The sequence below is a fragment of the Pyxicephalus adspersus genome, chromosome 10, assembly GCF_032062135.1.
Source record: "Pyxicephalus adspersus chromosome 10, UCB_Pads_2.0, whole genome shotgun sequence".
NCBI lineage: Eukaryota > Metazoa > Chordata > Amphibia > Anura > Pyxicephalidae > Pyxicephalus > Pyxicephalus adspersus.
Window position 1 is genome coordinate 19140459 of NC_092867.1, and position 22317 is coordinate 19162775.

Consider the following 22317-nt stretch of genomic DNA (forward strand, 5'->3'; position numbering starts at 1 on the left):
AATCCAGCTCAGTATTATGAGCAGCAATTCAAAAGGATGACCAAAATTTTACTTAATTCCTGTTTTTTTTTTTCTATGAGATTAAAGCGATTAGTGGTCGAGTTTGACCAACATTTCCCACCATATGAAGGCCCAGGAGGTAATTATACCCTCTGCTCATCACGGTGCATGAAGTAAGGCATCCTAGATATCCATTTGGATTTGATTACCTATTTTTGCAGCAGATTGCAAAGCAAAATTCTACTCCTTACTCATCATTAGAAGATGGTCATTAGCTGCACAATCTGCTAGCTGTCATTGCATAGAAATGTATATGCACGTCTAAATGGATGTTGGGGATAGGTTCTTTGATGTAATTCGGCCCTGTGAAGGAGTGAAAGGAAGTGAGATCATCAATTTAGGCCAATGCAGTATGCAAATTCATGGATACTGAAGAAGGTTTGCCACATGGGACATGGATATGAGACTAACAAGATTCAGGAGTTTTGTAAAGGTATGTGTTTGCTATTGCACATAATATTTATGAAATGAATACCACCATGTACATCAATTTATGGTTGCTGAATGGTATTTGTATTCTTTGGGTATCCTATTGGTCTTTAGATACAGTTTTAGAACATTTTTGTATTTGCATAAATTGAAAATGTACATTTTTTACCATTGCCCTAGTTTAAAGTAAATAATTTGCTTTTAGTGCTTACAGCTATTTCATGTTAATATATGTATACATTAATATAGAAATATAGTTACGGGTTTAGAGTTGAAAGATAATTTAATGTAGTCTTAATGTCTTGTCATTTAAGCAATGAAAGGCTGTGTTAATGGTATTAGTTGGCCTAGTTTGGCTCTGTCTCTAACCTTACTGCCATAGGCACTGGCCCATGAAAACCATTATAATAAATATATTTTTTTTGTGCTTGACCCTTCGCAAACCAGCACTTTGGGAAAGGTTACACTGAATTTAGGTATTTTAAATGTAATAGTGCAAAACACTACTCAAAAAAACTGAAAGAGCTTGGATGGTGGTGGAGAGATTAGTCTGTCTATGAAATGCAAATTTCCAGTGCTGATAATAGCAATCATGCACATTTGATATTTGCAAGCAGTGTGTCCAGTTGGTTGCTATATGCCACATGTAGACCATGTGAAAGTTATCCAGAGCGAAGCATTGGTAGTATATTCAACTAAGGCAGGGATCACAACTCCAGTTCCTACACACACTTACTGATACACAGGGCCACTAATCTGTGAAGGCAGCCAATGTGCCCTTTGTCATATTAATTGACCAAATCTACCAAAGCAATCATTCATTGGCTTCAAAGTTGCTTTATAATATTTAGGATGAAGGGGAATGGATCAAACTATGACTAGTGTATAATTGTCACTGTTGGATGAGAAACAAAGGTTCTGGTGCCATTGAATGGACAAGTATCTCAACCCTTATTTTTTTTTTCTTTTCTTTAGCTAGCCTAAGAACAATAACGGCATAGGACAATAAAAACCTCCACAGAAGGGAGGTCTTTCCATTTTAGCTACACCTACTAAAGCAGATCCATCATGGCTTCCTGGCCACCAATGGTCAAGCTGAAAAATATTATTAACTAGTATTTATAGCGCCAACATATTACATAGCGCTTCAAGTCCATAGACACAGAGAACATGCAAACTCCATGCAGATAGTGCCCTGGCCGAGATATGAAACTGGGACCTATTGCAGAGTGCTAACCTCTTGAGCCCATGTTCTCCAGAAATGTTGGGGGCCAGGCAAGCTAAATAAATAAATGTTGCAGTAGCGTAGCCATAAAGTTCTGTTTATTCTCTAACAGCAGTCAAAGCAAGTTGTTTGTTAAGGCTTCAAGTGTATTATTCAGACTTAAGAAAGCATTTGAAGAGCATTCAAAAAGTGAGGTATATGCTGTGCCCCCTCTAGAACTGTCCATTTTCTCAGAAACACCACTTTCCTAGAACCCTTGTAAAGTGCAGCTCATCTGAAATATATGTAGTCTTAATTAATATGAAATACAAGGTATTGTGTGTGTATAGTCTTAAGTAACCTTTAGCCAGTACAAGTTGGACTGTGATTGGCTGCTGTAGATTATTGCTGATGAGGTCATAAATGGCAGCCAGCAGTTTCCTTCAAGAACGTAATATTACATATTAGAATTCTTGATTGAATGAGGTTGAATGTCTTTTTTTTGTAGTAGAGGTGAACGTTTAGGAAACCGATACACATTAGAAGATGAAACATGAAACATTGAATACTTTGGAAATATTGAAGCTTTAATCCATGTAAATAATATACAGACGTGCAAATAGGAATTGACTTGGTTTAAACAATAACTGGACCTTTTTCAGCATGAAAAATTGAACCACATATATGAATAAATATTTATAGAAATTGTCTCGATTCGTATTTGGATTGTTATACAGTATACGCTAAAAACAGCAACTGAAAATACTGTGCAGCAATTGTAGTGTACCGATTGTTTATAAAGTATTAATTTACAGCAAAACACCGACACTTCAGTACCGAGGCCAAGCAGGTAAAATAAAGATGGAGAGCACAAGGCTGCTGGTATTTTGGAATGTTTTAGTGGTGGCCAGCTCCAGTCCTTAACACACACAAATATGATTCCCTCCTGGGCCTATTATTTTACAGAATGCTTCTTTACTGATACAGAAGCCTTGTTATGCTGCCCAGTAAGTCAGTGATTGGGTTTCCATATAAATATAAAGTTTTCTTCAACTTGCTTCCTTCAGCCTCATATGCAGTAAAATGACCATCTCTCTACATGTTGAAACAAGATACAGGACACATTTGTAGGCCATAGGCAGCATGGCTCATGCGCCAAGTTAAAGAGCTCGTTTAATGCTCACATATATATGGCTACATCAGATCATGCCAACCAATGACTTGCTAAGTAGCATACAGTGGCTTCCATGGCCTACATTCCCTAAGAGAAAGATCCTGGTGGGCAAATATGTATTGTCCATGTGTAATTTTGCCCTCATTTTTTTAAGTGGGGAAGGTTTAGAATCTGTTTTTATGATTTTCTGTGTGCCCACTACAGAGATCCTGTGATCATTGGGATATAATGTGAGGCCCATAAATCTAGCAGGGTCCCAAACAGCAATATAAACCAAGCAGAGATACTAATCCTTCCCCACTTTATTCATAAACAAACACTGGCATTACACTTTATGGTCTGCTAACAGGGCATGTGTTCATTCTACCAAGGGTGTCATTTTGTGCAGGTCAAACACGTTGCATTGCTTTAGTACTTTCTCCATAGAACTTACTTGAACGTGAAAAAAAAAAAAAAAGCGTGTATGTCATTAAAGCAAATGTTTTGAGCCACTAGCCAGAACACAGCAATGCTGCAGATGAGTAAAGCTGAAATTGCGATTTCAAGCAAGCCAGTCACCTTACATTTATAGAAATGCCATGCCAGCCTTCACGTTCCCTCTGTAGGGGTGTCTTTTATTCTGTGCAGCTGTGATCATATACACCACGTGAAACACACTACTTTTCATTACAAGGGAGGTTTGCTTGCATGGAAGTGTGCCCAAAGCAGAACATGCACCATTATTTACACATTAGCTTTACAGCCCCGACAGCATAGAACTCACCTAATATTTCTTAAGCAGAGTGAGTGAACATTGTCTCCTTAAGGTCAGTTCCAGCCATGCAAAGCAAATGCATACTTGGGGCTACAACCTCAGTCACCTCTTACAACCCCAGAAGGATGATTCCCAGGATAAGGTTATATCATGTCCATCAGCTGAGTGTGGGGCAGATGTTTTATAAAGCTTATCCTTGTAATCTTACAATTTCGGTGCAATCTCAAGCATAAGTGTGAACAGGCTTATACATTTACCCCAAACATTTTAGTGTAAAGTGCTCCCTTAACAGGTCATTCAACCAAGGCACTCACACTACAAAGCTACTAGTAAATATCCAAAGCAGATAATAGGATTATTTTGTAGTGTATGTGTCTAGCTTTATAAGATCATGCATTTTGCAGAACCAAGACTGATAGAATTAGTTTTATTCTGAAATCCTTTCTTTTTTTAATAGTTGAGAGCACATGACCAGTTAGGAGTCCACGAAGAAAGGGTTACAAAATACTAGACTTAGAATATTGGGGTGTATTTACTTTTGTATACCTAGGGCAACAGAAAAACTGGCAAATTTTCTGTTCCTTGTTCCCATTTTATGAGGTCAATCATTAGCCAAATTGTGTGCAAAATATGCCAAATGTAACAAGCAACTCGGAAAAATGCATATGCATAGTACCAATTTTTTTTTTTAAATGAGTCCAGCAAAGAAAATGCAATCCAAGTCAATGAAAATGAACAGGTAAATTCTTTGTATGTACTCGAGACAGGGGTCATTTAAAAAAAAAAAAAACAGTGTGCACTTTTTTTTTAATGACCCCTGTCTCGAGTACATACAAAGAATTTACCTGTTCATTTTCATTGACTTGGATTGCATTTTCTTTGCTGGACTCATTTAAAACCCTTATATCGCATTGCATGGTAAATGTAAGATAGAATAAATAGACAATATATCATAGAGCCATGTACTTTGCAGAAACTGTCCAGTTAACAGTGTCATTTTCTGTGAAGAAATTGGGATTTCAATGTTAATTTGTGACCTGTAGAAACTCAAGTTTTATTTTAATTCAGTATGTATACAACCTAGATGAATCCTGTGCACAATAACTCCATTATGAGGCCTCATTCATACAAGCTTGAGCCTATAAACAATGTTCCAGATAAATCCTGTACACAATGATTCCAGTATAAGGCTCGCTTATACAGGCTGTAGCCAATAAAAGATAGTCTGCAGAGAAATAGGTACAGGAGATATCTACAAAGAATATCACAAAAATATGTTTACAAACTGAAGCTCCACTAATGACCTGTGTCCTATTAGATTCAATGGGGTACCCAATAACTAAGCATGTTCATGGAGCAATGAATGCCAATTGTCCTAGATTACATTCTGATAAATTTGTGGTCAGAATGGTGTCCATAGCTGTATAAATCTGAAAAATGTACGCAGACCCCACTGAAAGGGCTCGCTTTACCAAATGGACAGTAGCACTAACAGGGGTATATTAGTTTAGAGCCCATTTAGATCTATGCATTGTGGTAATGTGTGTGTTATCGCAACGAGTGGTAGCGCACTCAACATGCATATTGAAGTGCCATTCTTGTTGCAGTGCACCACGGTCCCCAGAAATATGTTCACCTAGTTAGAATGGACTACCTTATTAAATGCACATGGATTAACACACCCCACAGATCTAAATGGATCTGTAAGAAGTAAACAATTTCTGCAATTTCCAATTGTAAAGCAAAACTGAATTCATAACTATATTGTGGTGTGTGTAAATTTTTAGCAAAATTGCAAAGCTCAGAATGTGCCAGCTTTCTAAATGCCCCAAGCACTACAAGATAAGCCTACAGGAATACATATATGTATGCGTATGAACATCAGACAAATGAAAGCTGTTACTTACAGCAGCCAAATGGCTTCTTTAAATCTCACAGCAGTACCAGAAAAAAATGATTGTTGGCATCCAGTTGCTACAGGGCATTCATGGAGGTCTATTTAGCGTAAAAGGAAAATGTTATATTTTCAGTCAGAAAAGGGCAGCTGAAATGTGTTGGTCCCTTATAAATATTATTTCTATAGAATCTGCGGTAGATTTACACATAAGTAGCAATGCCATTTCCCTTTCAGTCCTTCCACACCTGCAGTGTTTGTACAGTGAATAGAGGTCACCTGGGCATTAATACAGAGCAGCTTCTATTTAAGAGTATTCCTACATAACCCACAGATGCCAAGAAATATACAAAAGGCATTCAACAAGTAACCTTTTTCTGTACCTACAGTAGATCTTCGGTTACACGGGAGTCTAATTTACAACACTACTTCTCTGAATAGTAAATACATGGTGAGTAGGCTAAAAAACAGTTTAGACATGCTTTGTTTCAGATGTAGGCCAACAGAGAGCATTTGTGTTGTGTCCGGTGGAAAGGGAGGCGTTAGCTGTGACCTCGGAGTGCTCTGCGCGTGAAAATGTTGGTGGTAAAGCAGTCTTGTGTGTTTCCATGGCTCTTCTCAGTCTGTTATTTCTTCTTTGCGTTAACATTTTTGCAGACCCAGTTCATGCCATCCTAAAGAAAAAGAAATTATGAAATCAAATTCCATGTCACTTCTCAGCATGTTGAAATTATATTATACTGTATAATCCCTACTGAAAACAAAATGCACATCTTCTATTATTTACTCTCAACTGGGTTAAAGGAATGTAAAGCCCATGTACAGATTGTTAGAGATATGTAATCAGATTTATGTAAATCATTTTTGGCACGTGGGTTGATGCTCTAAAAACCTTTTTTTTATGTAATAAAGTCGCTAGCTTTTTGAGTGAGGGGGGTTTGTGGCAGGCAGCTGATAAAATCGGATTGTCTTCAGCAAAGTAGACATGGCTTGTCAAAAGCAGAAGCAGAGGTGTGATTAAACCAGTATGCAGAAGTCCTAAAGAGCACAGTAAAATAGCTTTGTGTTCATTAATATTACAAAAAACCAAATATATTGGTAATTTAAATAGTAAATTAAGGGAGGGAATTGGGGTAAGTATACAGACATCTGTGGCGGACGTAGAGACAGACTTAATTCAGAGGGCAGACAGGACGGGCACATGGAGATTACTACAGGTAGTCAGAGAGGGCATGCTGATTTTATGGCATGTTCATCATACAGTAGAGGGGACAGCTTGATGGTATAGGCTGGGTTATTAAAAGCTATTGTATGCCCAACAAAAAACAACAAGCTGCGATAACCCAACTGTTAGGGAACAGATATCTGACTCTAGACCTGGAACAAGATTTCAGATCGGTAAATTCACAGTATGGGTAGAACTCTAAATCTACTTATTTGTTTCAGGTCATCAACTCAATACTAAAATCAGATCAGCATGACAACTAGCTTTTTATTTTTTGTAAAATAGAAAGGTCAGCAATGACAGCCTTCAAATTCCAGCTTCTAACTATGAAATGTGCTGTGCTTTGCTAAAAACATAAAACCTGGAAAATGATTTCCCAGTCATTGTGTGTATACATAGTACACACTAGAAAATGTTATTATAACCCTCCCCTACTCAGAAAACAGGTGTATGTGGCCGAGATACCATCGCTGGAACAGTATAAAAGGTCTCATAGTTAGACATACCTGAACCTGATATATGGTAGTGACTGGCAGTCAGGTGTACACAGCAGATAACATCTCTGAATTATTGCACCAGGTGGAATTCGCTAGGACATAACGTCTGCTACATCCACATGTCTGGTGCTGTATCAAATCAACATTGATAAAAGACACCTAGAAGCCAGCAAGAGAGAGTTCCTCCAAATCAGAAGCAATTCTTTAAAATGATAATCTACATGGAGCAATACCAGCGCAGCCATTATGGAGGCGGATGGAAGTAGGAGGTGACAGATGGTTCCTTAGTAAAGATATTGCCGTAATAAGGATAATGCTGCCACTTGCCCCCACCATGTGTATTGATAGGCTAAAACAGGTACAAGGATTAAAGGGACACCATCACTTCTTATGTTCCGTAACTGTTACATCTATAAATATGTATCGATTAGGCTGGATTTACACTGATGTGTGTATGAATTTACGTGGTGTCCCTGTGTTTTGGGGGCATTAATGTGCCTTTGACACACGTCAGCACAGCAAACAGACCCTTTAACTCACCAAAATGCAAAATAGGTTACATATTGCCAGATACTATACTGGAGCTGCGTACAGATGGTACACTTTTGTCTCTGGAAACAATCCTTTTTGATCGTTTCCAGTGACAGTAGAACAAACAAGTACTGTACACTCAATGCTGTTCAGTTCTATGGAGACGGAAGTTAGAGTGGAAGGCACCCCACTGCAACCTCCTCCATAGGGTAGGACAGTGGCGAGACACAAAACATCAGGGCATGTTAGATTTTTGTGTATAAAGCTTAAATGTTGACCATTTACATCTTCAATAAAGTCAAAATGAATGTTTGATCAAGACTGATGGAGCGTATAAGTAAGCTTCTTTTCTCACTATCTGACCACAGTAAATCTGAAAGTTTCATTGATAGACAATTCTGGAAATACAATTTAAAGGCTCCCCCTTTCCCCATCGGTATGAATATGTAGAGTGCACATCTGCTCTAATTCCAGCACTACGACGTAGAGATTGGTGGCTCTCTTTCAGTATTGGATCGCCGCTGTTTGCACTCTCCCTCCTTTGGGAGGCACTGGCCATTTCGAGGCTTCCTGTTGGAGAGCCGAATGTGAAGCAGAGGTGGGAGAGTGGTTGGGGAATTCCAGTAAGAGGTAACTTTTTAGGGTGAAACTATTTGACAGAATTTTTTTTGATTGGCTTTCAGTGCTATTCCACCATTTCCCAGTTTCAATGTTGATGTTTGGGGAATGTAGAAGATGAATACAAAAACAGACTGAAGAACTTTTCAAAAAATTGACATTTTAATAATTTACCTTGATTACAAATCTGTCCTAAATACCTCCGTACATTTACACTTTCTGGCAAAGGAAGAAACTATATTGTATGTCAAAATATTGGCCTGCCATTGGATGTGCATTTGGGTTGACCACCTTTACTATGTCCCACAAAAGACTGGTGGCCTCAGATGGACTCAAACACACCAAATACTATGTTTAAAGAAATGTAAGACTTCTAAGTCCACATGGCAATATTAGCCTTCTAGGAAACCATTACTTACTTCATCCATGAGACCAAGATATCTGCATTCCCCATTACCCAGCATTAAAATCAATAAAATATCAATGTTGTACGCATTTTCTCATCTACCACCTCATTGTGGTGAGTGATGTGAGTGAAGAGAAAACTGCTTGAGTATCAGATGTGTCTCTGAAATGAAGTCATCCCGTGGCTGTGTAGCTTGATATCCATCTGACCGTATCAACAGCCATCATGCCAAACATGAGACAAGGCCCTTCATTAATTTTCTATGTGGGTTCACTGGCTCGTCCAGAACAGCTGAGGCAGCTTAAAACAATAACGATGTGCTGACACCTTCCTCCTAGTGCATTTATTCCATAAACAGCGCTGGCCTCTCCACACAATAAACATGCAACATCCTTGGCTCATCTATCTATTGTATACACACAGAGCTATTAAACAATATGGCCTGTGCAAACAGCATGAAATATACAGAGTGCTGTGCATTAGGCTGAGAAAAAACAGGGCTATTGGCAGGCACGCTGCGTCCAATGACAGGGCAGGCAGCGTAATATAATGAGGACAGCTTTGCCATTTAAATGGTCAGTCCACTCTGAAAAAACTACAGTCTTGTGGACTAAATCTGCCCCATGCTTCTTATACCTTATATTTGCTTCCCCACCCCTCCCAGATCTTGTTCTTTCTTTGACATCCACTGCAGTTTGACTTTTTTGAGTAGTTTCCCTAATATATGAAATACATTATAATCCAACAAGAATAGCAGGTTCTACTAATAAGGGTCAAGGAAAGTGCAAGATCTTTCCCCTGTAGCTTCATTCAAAACCAGATTTATATAAGCAGATGATTGATCTGCTGATATTTTACTTTCCCTGCACAACATGCTAAATAAAACCTGTTTTTATTCATTTTAGATAGTGACAATTGTGGTTCCCTATAAAATGTTTGCAGACCTGGCTGGAGGAAGAGCTGAAATGGCACTGTAAATTAATTCCCTAAATAAAACAGGAAGGTGTAGTAACATCCATTTGTGTGCCATTAATGTCTCATCTGAACCAGCCTGCCAATTGAGGAAGTAAATTGTAAACCTGGATATTGAACAAAATCAGACCATCGTTCTAACAGGATAACAGATGGAGGCATCGTCAGAGGAAGTATTGTGATCCCTGAGAAGAAATAAAGACCTGTAGGTGTTACAGTTACACATTAGCAGTACTAAAGCATTATAAAGAAGTATTTAGCATATTTCTTGAATTCATATAATACATTGGTGTCAGGAAAGTATAGTAAATGTTTTATAGGGACTGCATATAATGTATTTCTGAGGACCCCTTTCTGTTCCATTCCTGATCCCTCAGTGGTGAGGCTATTTTTACACTGTAAGCAGGATATTGCTCTGATGTCTCAGCAAAATATTTCACTCTGATCGTATCACTGTGTGGGATGCCGGCATGGCTTACAGATTAAAATTCTATAGAGTTCAGGCTTGCCTGTCTATCTTCTAATGCACACATCTGCGGAAAAGGCCTAAAGAACAGTCCGTGTTGTCCACAGTAACAATTAGATTATTTTTATGTTTCTAGTGCAGTTTTCTCTGAACAACACTAACGCGGACAATGAGAATAGTTTGTTTCTTTGTAAAAAACTGCTGTTTCTGTACCCCAAGCCTGCCAATAGCAGCTGGTAATACAAAGTGACTCCTATTTTACCATGTTTTCACTTATGTATGACAGTCGTATGGCGGGTTTAAAAAGAAAGACCCTTTTCACCCACAATTTGTTATTTTATCATTTTATGCAAAGAAAGATGCAAATCGTGATTAATGGATGGTGACAGTGCAACGTTTTAGCAGCCAAACCATTAAAAATGACTCTGACACTTTAAGGCGTGGATTCCACAAGACCTCTGGAGGTGTTGTCTGGTATAAAGACGTTAGCAGCATATAGTCACACTGCCTCTGCCTGACTGTCTGCTTCCCATACTGGAGTGCTAGATAACTTGTGGCCTGCCAGACCACCTAATGCTCATACAGGAACTGATAAACTACTGCTCTGTTACCCCTCCCAACTTCCACAGCAACTACCTCCCCTGCCACATCCTTGGGCAACAAGGGGAGAAAGTGTGTTTGGCCATCCAGCACATGTGGAAAGTGACAGTATGGTGGTCTAATTGGTACAAATCAGTAGGACATAAGAGGGGGTCAAAGGAGAAGTGCTATGCTCCACTATGATATGCAGGGAGAAAAAACAGAGGCCAGGCACACATTGCTGCCTGGTGGGGATCAATAAGTAAGTGAGTAAAAACAAAGGGATGGCTGGGGAAGAGGAGTGACACTACCTCGCTCTCACTATGGTACAGGGCAATCTAGCCTTTCACTAAGAAACCTGCCTGTGACTAATATGCCCAATACTGGGGAATCGGCCTGGATTGGAGTATCTGCCTAATAATGGAATATTTCCGTATTTAATTGGGACGTGGCATCTAGTTAAGATTGGAAATTACTTTTAGAGAACATTATTATATATTTTTGTTGCTGGCATTATTTGTTTGTCATTGATATCCTCCCCATCATTCTCTCCAGACATACCCACTTTAACATGACCATGCCTCCATATTCTGCTGACTTCCCCAAAACTGGCCCACCACTATCTTGGTCCCCAAGGAAGTGGCCCTCCATGGTCATATTGTCCTTTTTAGGCAACTTTTGGTAGAAACCAACTAAGTGGGATCACCTCACAGGACCTGTTGTTTAACAATTCTCTGACCCTGATACGTAGCCGTTACGTATATATAATTATGTTGTAGATCACTCTATTTGTATGGTCATAATGGTTACTGAAAAACGTGTACAACAATGGTAAACTAGTTGTGGTGTCTGCGCCTAATCCCGGAAATGGTGATCTACACTTCATTCATCCCGGCCATAGCCATCAGACTTGGGAAACAATCATCTCATGCATATGAGAACAGTTAAGGATGAAATACTTTTAAGATGAATGAATGTGTTATGCTAATGAACTTCCCCCCTAACATTTTACTTGGAGTACAGAGAAAATATAAAATCAATATGTCAATACTCTGCTTTTTCCATCTAGATCAGTCTCCTCCTAAACCATAGGCTCTGTTCATATCCGTGTGTTGTAGGTATGTTGCCTAGGAAAATGTCCAGCTTGCAGCATAGTTTATGTCTTCCAGCAAAACACATAATATAGGCTTCAAAGTTAACACAATTAAAACTAGAGACCATGGGCAGGAGGTTGGTAGCCATAGGCATCCCAATAAGTCCAAGTATGGCACCATTACACTTAAGGTTATTCATGCCATTAGAGAAATAAAAGACTTCCTGTCTTAACAATTCTCATTTTAATAGCAATGACAACATTCTAATCATAAATGTTTCTTGCTAACACAGCATTGGCTTCCAGGTTCCATATTCCTGGATGCTTCTTATCTAGTCTGGAAGCGTGGTAATAGTCATTGAGCAGTGATATTTGGAGACTGGGTGGTGACTGGGGAGTATTTCTCTACAGAGAGGTCCTAACACTGACATCATATAAAAAATAGCAAAGGTGTGGCAAAGGAGATACTAAATGAGCAAAACACAGAGTGGAAAGATATCAGCTGGGCAGTGTTAGCATTTTGTATGAAACAGAGAGCTGCGCCAAACAGAGCGAGACAGCCATGTAAATTAGCAAAGCAATAAAGCAGTGATATACTTAGTAGGGCAGAACAGGAGAAACGCAGTGAAGGTCAAAGTATAAAAGGCCTTAAAAAATAGTGTGAACATACCCTAATGCACCCTGGGAATGCAGCAACCACATGTAACGTCATTGAATGTAGTAAGAAAAGAGACCCCAAGCAGAGCCATACCCCCTATAGTGGCGTAGGTGGAAATGGTCACTTATTTTCCAAGTGGTTCCAGAGGACTTACAAAATCACTAGTATAGAAATTAGAAACCAGTTATCCAACCTGGCTGCCAACACCCTGGGAATGTACATACTCGGGTATGTGTTCTAAAGGAAATAGACAATATGCCATTTTGAAAATCACAGGAGCTTCTGTTCCCCCAAATGAGCGCTGGGTGTCTGCTGAGGACAAGGGCTGAGGAACCAAGCAACGATAGTGGGTCCAATAACATTTAAGATTAAACCTCATCTTCTCAGCAAGCAATTAACATATAGATAATAATAAAAAAAAAAAATAAAGCCCTAAAATAGTAGGTTAATATGGCTTGGCCCCTTCCGATAATGCTGATGGCACAAAAGTTAAAGAACTCAAATCATGGATGATGGAATGGTTTGATGTTTGAGCTCCAATTATTCATCGCAGGGGTTGTTCCAATTATAATCTGAAGGGAAAAAGTCAGTTTCACTGGCAGTAAGGAAACAGACTTGTTTCAGACTGCATTTGGATAGTCGGATGACAAGACAGCAAGGTTTATTATGGCACTGCATAAACACAGCCTAGGATCCAACAAGCTCCAGAAGTAGGTATAGATACATTTAATATAAGTTTACGTTATATATGTTTACACACAAGGTCCCGATACTTTAGAAGCTATATCTACAGGTACCATTTTTTAAGCAGATAATGTTCACTTTAGGATAGAAATCTTCTTTGTGTGGTCCTGCAATGTAGTCCAGGAAATATTAGTTTTGGAAGGAGTTATAATGACTTGGAATTACCTATTGTACATGTACAAAGTATTGCCTATTAGATAGAAGAAGTAACACAAAGAGAATGAAGCCTGCACTTTAAACTTCATGGAGCCAAGTAACAGGCAGAAACGGCATTGCCAAAACTCCCTCTGCTGCCATCTAGTGCTGAATGCAGCTGATTCCAAGCTACAAAAAGCAAACCATAGCAACCATCCAAGGCGAGAGACAGGGAGACATGGGGAAGATTCATGTGGGAGGAATTGGGATTGATGGTGTTAATTTTCTGCGGCTGTCTCCTACTATTCGGGTATGATAGGGAGGAATCTGAGGCCTGGCAAAGACAGGCTTCCCTTAGATAACCTGATAGGAATACTAGAGCAGGACAGGAAAGAAATGGGAGGGGGGCAGCGAAGAAAGGATGGATTTACAGAGGTCGGATGGAAGAGGCAGATGTGAAAGTGAGGAAAGCACAATTCTGAACAAGTATATTTTAAATCTCACTACTGCAGCAATGGAAGGAAGATGCAGGGAGAGCACAGAGCTGGCTCTACGCAGTTCCCCTATAGAACTGCAATGTATTTCTATTGACACAAAATAAATGCAACTCCTCCCAAGAGGTCATCAGAGACAGATTCTTTCATTGCGATAAGGTTTTTTTTTTCCAGTAAATGCATATGGAGTCATTCAAGTTTACCTGAAAAGTATAAAACTTAAACAGTAAACACCATGAAATATTGCCTTAATATACTCATTGTTTCGGAGCGTCTATTGTTTAGATCTTTTAATTGTAATTTTCTTCATTGCAACCTGGTGATCATGCCAGTCAGTGATACTTCTTGTTCTGGGGCTCCTTAGCAAAAGCAGCATTTTCACCCTAGAAAAAACCTCCTGCTGTGTACTACAAGCCAACGCTATTTTACCATAAGATGTGCCTATGGGTGAACCTTCTAAGTGCTTGTCTGTGTCTGTCTGTCATTTGCAACCCTTATTTATTGTACAGCCCTGCAAAAAAATGTCAGCGCTATATAAATCCTATTTAATAATGATACAAAAACCTAGTGATTGACAGCCATGGGATAAAGGTGTGGGGGGCTTGTAGTCCTCTATCAGCTGCCTACATCATAGCGGAAAAAAAAAAAAAAAGTATCTTTCTAGAAATGGTTTCTGTTTATATAACATCCTTAGTTTAAGGGTTTAGTTGTACTTTTAGGTATATTTATTATTATTGCTCTGTTAAAGCAGATCTAAACAGAGAGAATATGAAAGCTGCCAGTGTGGAACGGAGGGGCACTAAGTCACAATGACCAGATCTCTGTATCCAGGTATCCTACGTAGGGGGCAAATTTAGATTTCTGATGCACATTTAGGGGCAAACAGATAACCATATTTGTATATATGTAAGTGCTTCATGGGCAGATTCTGCTATTAAACTTATAGCTGTTTTCTACTGATAGTATAGGACAGCAAAGCTATAGAAAAAACAAACAATTTAGTAAACATAAAGGATCCGTCTTCCGAATAGCGTAGTTGCTATGGATACATTCATTTACAGCCGCCGATATCTAATATGAAATTACCCAGAAAAGTATATAAATGGACAAGGTCATAATAAATGACAATGCTGATTCAATAGGTCATGTAGGGATGTGAAGCTAGCTAACATAAATATAAACCCGACCATACAGACTATTGTATTTTCTGCTTGCCTGTGGTTGGTGGAAGAGTTTTTTTTGTTACTTATTACAATTAATTATTAAATGTACTACACCCACACAGCTAATATGAGGTTGTGCAATTCTCCAGTGACTGTTGGGGTAGTGGAAGATCTATTCTTCTCTACTTTAACACAAGGGACAGATTGCTCATTAGTAAAGGTGTATCATGAGAGATCTGCCTATTGCTATAACACCATTTGTTTCATTTGACTCGGTCGATATTACATTTTGGCAACAGAAAACAATCTTTCAAGATATAGAAATTTTCCAATATGCAGTCATTGCTTCTAATAATAGAAATCAGCATCTCTGAAAATGACTACTGAGAGAATTTGTTACAGGCCACCTATATTGCTTTAAAGTTTGTAAAGTACAAGTAAATCCCCACAGGCTGGCATTTACAGTCCACTCCCACTAGTGTAGAAATGTGCAACCCGCAGTGATGCACAGCTCCTGCACCGAGTAGCTTTTATCATTACTAAACAGTATTTATATAGCGCCAACATATTCTGCAGCGCTGTACAATAAATAGGGGTTGCAAATAACAGACAGATACAGGAGTAAGGAGAGGACCCTGTCCTGATCAGCTTACAATCTAGGAGGAAGGGGAGGTAGTACAAAATAGGAGGCGGGCTATGAAATAGTGGGAAGTAGTGAGGGTTTCAAAAGACAGAAGATGGGTAGAAAAGTTGGGTTTTTAGTGCTCTTTTAAAGGAGCAGAACGTAGAAGGAAGCCGTACAGGAAAAGGAAGACCATTCCAGAGAGTTGGGGCAGCTCTAGAAAAGTCTTGTAGCTGTGCGTGTGATGAGGTTATGAGTGAGGAAGTCATTAGCAGATGACTGGAGGAGTGAAGAGAGCGGCTAGGGGAGTATTTTTCTATCAGGTCAGAAAGGTAAGTGGGACAAGAACTGTGGAGGTATTTGAAGGTAAAGCACAGGAGCTTGAATTTGATTATCAGGTGAAATGGAAGCCAATCAAGAGAAATACAAAGAGAGGCAGCAGAAGAGGAGCGGTGGGAAGGATGGATGAGTCTGGCTGCAGCGTTCATAAAAGATTGTAGAGGAGAGAGTCAGGTTAGTGGAATACCAGAGAGGAGAAGGTTACAGTAGTCCAGACAAGAGATTAGATCATGTACAAGGAGTTTGGTGGTCTCTGGGGTCAGGTAGGATTTTGGTAAGGTTGTGCAGGTGAAAGTGACAGGACCTGAAAATGATCTGAATATGGGATCTACATGTGAGGGCCGAGTCAAAGGTTAATGGTAACCCTTAGATGCACCTTACCAACAATCTACAATGCAAAGAATAACAGCAAGCATGCTTTTTTTTTGTTGATATTTTAGATGTCCATTTATATGGAGTACTTAAAAGTAAACTTTAAATGGTTTGGGTTCAATTATTTAATTTACTGTAATATAGCCTTTTTATCTCTTTTTGCAAAATAAACATTTAATACCTAACTGATTATCCTCTAGGTTAACCAATGGGACAGCACAACACAAGCTGCTTGATTTGAGGCTGTGGTTTTGTTTTAAAACTTCTGTTGAAGCTGTCACTGCTTTGATTTACTTTTGTGGGCAAATTTATCCTCGAGGTATTGAAAAATCTTATAAGTCTTTGCACCAAAGAAATAAACTACCTGGAAACCATGAAAGAGAACTAAACATCTGTCTGGTAACATTGATAGCAATAAATATATATAAATTTATATTTATTTATTTATTACACACCTAAAATATTTAGTGCTTAAGGTTCTGATCTTGACAAATAAAGAAAGCCATGTTTTAATCCATCCTTTTACCTGCTGCAGCACAATATAATAGTCACCTCCATTTATGCCAAGCATTAAGATAAAAAACAACCGTTGCTGCTTTTGTCTTGCTCGCACTTAAACCCACTTCAGGCAATTACTACAATTGGTTACTGCATGGCAGCAACTTGTTAGCAAATACCTTTGCGATGTAAAACCGTGTGCAATAAGTATCTGCTAAGGATGGTCAGATGGCTTGAAGTGATGGGCCTCAGGGCTGATTCCCCAGATATCCCTATTACAGCAACAATCAGCAATGCAGCATCTTCCAGCTGCCCACTGGGGCCAATAAGAGGTTTGTAGTCATAGCTGGAATTAGGAGTGTTGCACAGCTTCTATTATAATAGTGCTACTTTAAACAGAGGATGCTTATGAAAAATGCATAGTGCCAGGGAGCAGTGATTAAAATGCCGAGCTGTATATATTTTTCATCAGAACCCTTTATCAATATGGTAAACCTATTTGGAGCTCAAAGACAGACTGTGTGTGAAAAAAGAAGGGGGAGATGATGGGAGGCTGAGGGAGAAAGGGAGGGGGGACACACAGAGACAGCTGTGGAGCCAGCTAAAGTGAGAGGCAGTTCAAGAAAGAATGAAAGAAAAGGGGGATCGCAAATGTGAATACTGTATCTGCTGGATGGGAGAGGGCAAAAGGAATAACAGCAATATATACACACCAGGCACACATATGCACCGCCATTATATTAGGAATGCAAGCATATAGGCTCCCAGAGAGGGAGGGAAGCAGGATATCTTGCGAAGGACTTTGGAAAAATATTGCATCCTTGAGGCAGAGAAGAGTCAGAAAAACAGGAAACTGCTGTAAGACAGTAACACACAGATCACCAGGGCCCAGAGGGGATACTAGATGCCAGATACTGGGAAGGCTACACAGAAGAGAGCACAATTAGGCTGAAGAAGAGACGACCAATAAAAGAAGACTGTCATCATATGGAAATCAAATTTATAAGTTTTGAAGGTTAGAATTATCATGGATTTGAAGCATTTATTATTGGCCAATATTAATAATAAGGAAAACTATTTTCTGATATAACATACAATATGCAGAGGACAGATACAGCACAGCACCTTCTATTCATTTCACTATTACCCTTTTTATTATTGGAACATAGTGGTACCCTCATGCACAAGCTATGTGTACACAGACAAGCACAATCACTTAAATCTGATTTAGCTGTTCCTCTATTAGTTCCCATTGCCACATATTGTACTGGCCTGCAGTGACTAGGCTACAGGACAGCATCACCGGGACCCCCAGAGCTTGTCAATTGGGTATATTAGATAACATTTGGTGAGTTGGACACTGAGTAGGTCTGGTAAGAAAATTCTCATAAATAGGTTACTGTAATATAATGTATTGCAAAAAGTTTGTGGATATCTGACCATCACACGTACACTATGTGGAACTCCTCTAAATGATGGAATCCAGTAGCTTCCACTGAAGGATACTTTAGCGTTGCTATAGCATACAAAGTTTGTTAGTTGCAAGTTTTTATTCTTAAGAGAGCAGCTAGCTTTCCTGTTCCAATATAAACATGTCCTCGTGTACAAAGCCAACTTCTTAAAGGAATATTTGATAAATTTATTGTGAAGCACCTTAATGTACCTATACTCACAAAATCAACTTTGGCTTATGGATAACATAAACCCAAATTAAAATCATCTGAATACTTTTTTCTTTTTCCTCAGCTTGCTTTGACCTTTAAACATGCAAAAAGGAGTTCTAGCCACACCCCTAGGTCTCTCCATTGCCTAGGCAGTGAGGTGCAAAGTGGAAAATGCCATCCTTGGTGGGAGTATCTCCAATCCACTCCCACTGCCCTATTTATGCAGATTTTTTTTTCCTTCCTTGCATGGGACTTTCATGTCACTCAAGTGCGACTGCTCAGTCTGCAGCTGCTTCCTGCTTCTTTTCAGCTTGTGAGCTCTCCATGCAGAGGGCTCCAGCTAGTGAGGGGGGGAGTGGGTGGAGGAGAAAGTCAGGAGAAGAAGAAAACATAAACTTGCCAGTCACAAGCTGGCCACTTTACACTTCTAAACACTTGATAAATCATTATATTTTTCATGGATACAAGCTGACCCAGCCAGTGCTACCACGGAAGACTGACATTTTAGTGCAAGTAAGTAAGAATAGATTAATAACTGAAAGACTAGTTTAGTTCCTCTTTAAGCTGCCTGCACAGATCTCCACCCTAAATTGAAACTTGTGTGAATTGGAACAATGACTGTGAGTCAGGATTTCATGTTTAACATAAACAATAAAAATGTCCACAGAAACACTCAAAAGTTTTGTAAAAAGCCTTAATAAAACAATGGAATGCCTAAAGTTTTTGAATGGGATGCCCAACAAACTCATGAAGGTGTAACCATTGTGGCCGTATAGTGTGAAAAAGGAGATTTTAAACAATTATTCAGTAAACTGGCCCCCAGCAGTGTATGTATTGGATCTTCTAAACTGACACTTTTATTATACCTAATTTACCCCTAGATCCCTTGGACGTTCCCCAAGCAATAGGAGTATAATCTGTATTAGGATGCAGTTAAGGGAAAACAGTTTTTTGAGAAACTACTAAACACACATTATCATCTTGCCACAGTAAATTACCAAAATAGATAGATAGATAGATAGATAGATAGATAGATAGATAGATAGATACTAAAATGAATGAAGCATGATAAGGTTCATATTATTTTACATGTAGGCATACATTACTGTGATCTGATAAAGTAAGACAGTACAATATTAAACTTTGTAAACAGTCTTCTTACCAATCTCATTTTGTTGTGTCTGTACAAGCACTGAATCATTCATTGTGTGAATGTGAAATACTGAAATATGATTAGTGCCAGGGCTCTCTGTCTACACATGTCTAGTGTCATCCACAACTGCCACAATCAAAATCTGAATATTTACTACAATGGATACTGCAAGAGCCGGACAAAGTATTGTGGCACAAAAAGGAGGTCATGATTTCTATTTAACACTTTTGTCTGCAGAATGTTAATGAACCACCTGCTAGGAATATAGCTGGTACCGCGTGGGGGGCGGCTGACAGCCTGTGTTTAAAAGCTAATCAAGCTCTTATCACCCGGATCAAGCTGTTATAAGATTCAAATGGTGCCATTCTGGATCATGTGACGACCTTGGGAAACCATGTACTGCACCACTTACCAAATCTCATTCTACCACCCCCCCCCCCAGCAATTACAGTTGGTAATAGGGAAGAAAAAACTATGGTTTGTAATTTAGATGATGACCTACTGTTTGTCCCTGCAGAGGTGCTAAGCCTGGGACATTCTCTTTTGTACCTTGATGAAGGATTCTTTGCCCCTTTGCAGTATTTCAGACTGATGTATAAGCAATGTTCCTATGCCAGTATGTACAAGTAATGGCAACAACTTTGCAAAGGCTTGTACTGGAGTAAGAGCATAGGTGGAGTGCTTGATCAGTTCTGTTACTGAGTGTGTATAACCAAAGGCACAATCTAACTCTGGTGCCTAATAGAAAGCACAGTCATATATAGGCATCCTACATAAATTCATTAGCAGTAAAGGGGCAGAAAGAATATAAAATTCAGGACTGTTAGTAGACTTTCTGTGACTTTAAAGGTGGGAGTAGGTCTAGTGTTCTACAGGCATGTATTGTAAGTCCTCCTGCAGCCAGTAGGTCTCTCCTCCTGTCCCCTGCCCTCTCCATTATGTAAAAATGTGTGTTTGACATTGTCTGTGCTGTGTGTATGAGTGATTTTAGGCTTTCAGAAGAGGTTAATCATAAATGTAGTAATAAATAACTAATGATGAATACATTTGTATAAGTTTCATTCATTTGGCTATTCATACAGGGTTAGGTTTTTATGGATAATGGTTATTTGATTTTCACTTAACCCATTTTTGTAGCGGAGTAACACAGCCTACCTGGTCCAGGGTCCACCTCTATGCTATGGCTGGACAATGAAGTAGCAGTAACATAATAATTAGGTAATCTCTCTACTCTCATGTAAACTGGTATGACTTGGTATGCAAGTAACCCTTAATGCTACCCCCATTTAGTCTAAGTGCTGCTATGAAAAGGATAACAGGAGGCTACCATCAGAAATAATTCAGTATTCTTTCTATTGCTACATTTATGTTTTTGACATATCTGCTTTACAGATAGATTAGATTGTGTTTACTTTTTAAATCTCACCACAGTTCACCTTTACACCCCAATTATCATCTTGACTTTAGAAAAAAACAGGTTGAAGCAATGACAAAATTTGTAGAAAACACATGTGATTATCCAGTTGCAAATTGCAAAATGCAATTCCAAAATGCAACATGGCAGATACAGATTATTATTTAATGCACTGTAATCAGAGACTTTCTAGTTTGCTAGCCATTTCTTGACCTAGTCCACTTAGGAATGCCTGACAAACCTTCACACTTTCCAGCCTGATTCCCACCAAAATGTTCTCTCTCACTGATGCTAAAAAGGCCCCCATGTTAAGCAGCATCTGTAATTTTATTTGTATTCCCACTGGCTACCTGACTCCTGGGATTTTTCTGGCCCACAAACAGTGCACACGTTTCTATTTCAGATGACTGGTACGTCATTACACAGGCAACTCACTAAACACCAATTCATCAAACTATCACACGTACTTGTACGCCTTCTCCTGTGAGTGCTGAACACGACTGAATCTGCCAGACTCTGTCCCGGATTGTGTGCAGGTTTAGACCTTCTGCAATTTCTGAGGCGGGTGCAGCTGTCAGTAAATCCTGTTTGTTAGCAAAGATCAGTACAGGGACTCCACTAAGCTTCTCCTCATCCAAGAGTTCAGCCAGTTCCTTGGAGGAAAAAAAAACATACAATGGAAACATTGTTATAATTTTTGAAGTAAGAAATTCTAAATAGAAAGCGTAGATTAAACATAGATCACACTTTAGTGTACACATCTTTACTTCTGTTGAGATGTAATTTTCCATTTTTCCTAATACCTGGTAATAAAGCTAACCATATAGACTATATGAGCCAAGTGCCTACTTGATCACAAACAATATCAGGTCTATAGAAGTAACAGAGGTCCCAAGCGCACTTAGTTATTATTGTTTCTTAAAGATAAACCACTGTTTTATCTCCAGTGTTACCTCTGCTGTATAAGGACGCAACAAAGTTTGCACATTTATGAACAAAACCAGACAAAAGAACCTAAAGGATAGACTGTGTCTATATGTCTAAGGTCTATGGATATTTTAAACCCACTTACAAAATCTGATTGGTGGCTGTGGGAAACCAATACAACCTTATACAAAAAGGCAGTGTTGATGTCCAAATAAACCAAACCAATCACCAA

At 39.0% G+C, this 22317-nt stretch overlaps 1 protein-coding gene across 1 annotated transcript in view; it reads right to left on the minus strand.

Moving 5' to 3' along the window:
• Positions 1 to 4646: 4646 nt before the first annotated feature.
• ARL3 (ARF like GTPase 3) overlaps positions 4647 to 22317 on the minus strand; it is a 30569-nt gene continuing 12898 nt past the window's right edge. The window contains exons 5-6 of the mRNA XM_072424227.1: positions 21626 to 21811; positions 4647 to 6189 (exon numbers count right to left, since the gene is read on the minus strand). Of these exons, the coding sequence (XP_072280328.1) occupies positions 6142 to 6189; positions 21626 to 21811 (234 nt within the window). The 3' untranslated portion in view covers positions 4647 to 6141. The remainder of the gene's footprint in view (positions 6190 to 21625; positions 21812 to 22317) is intronic.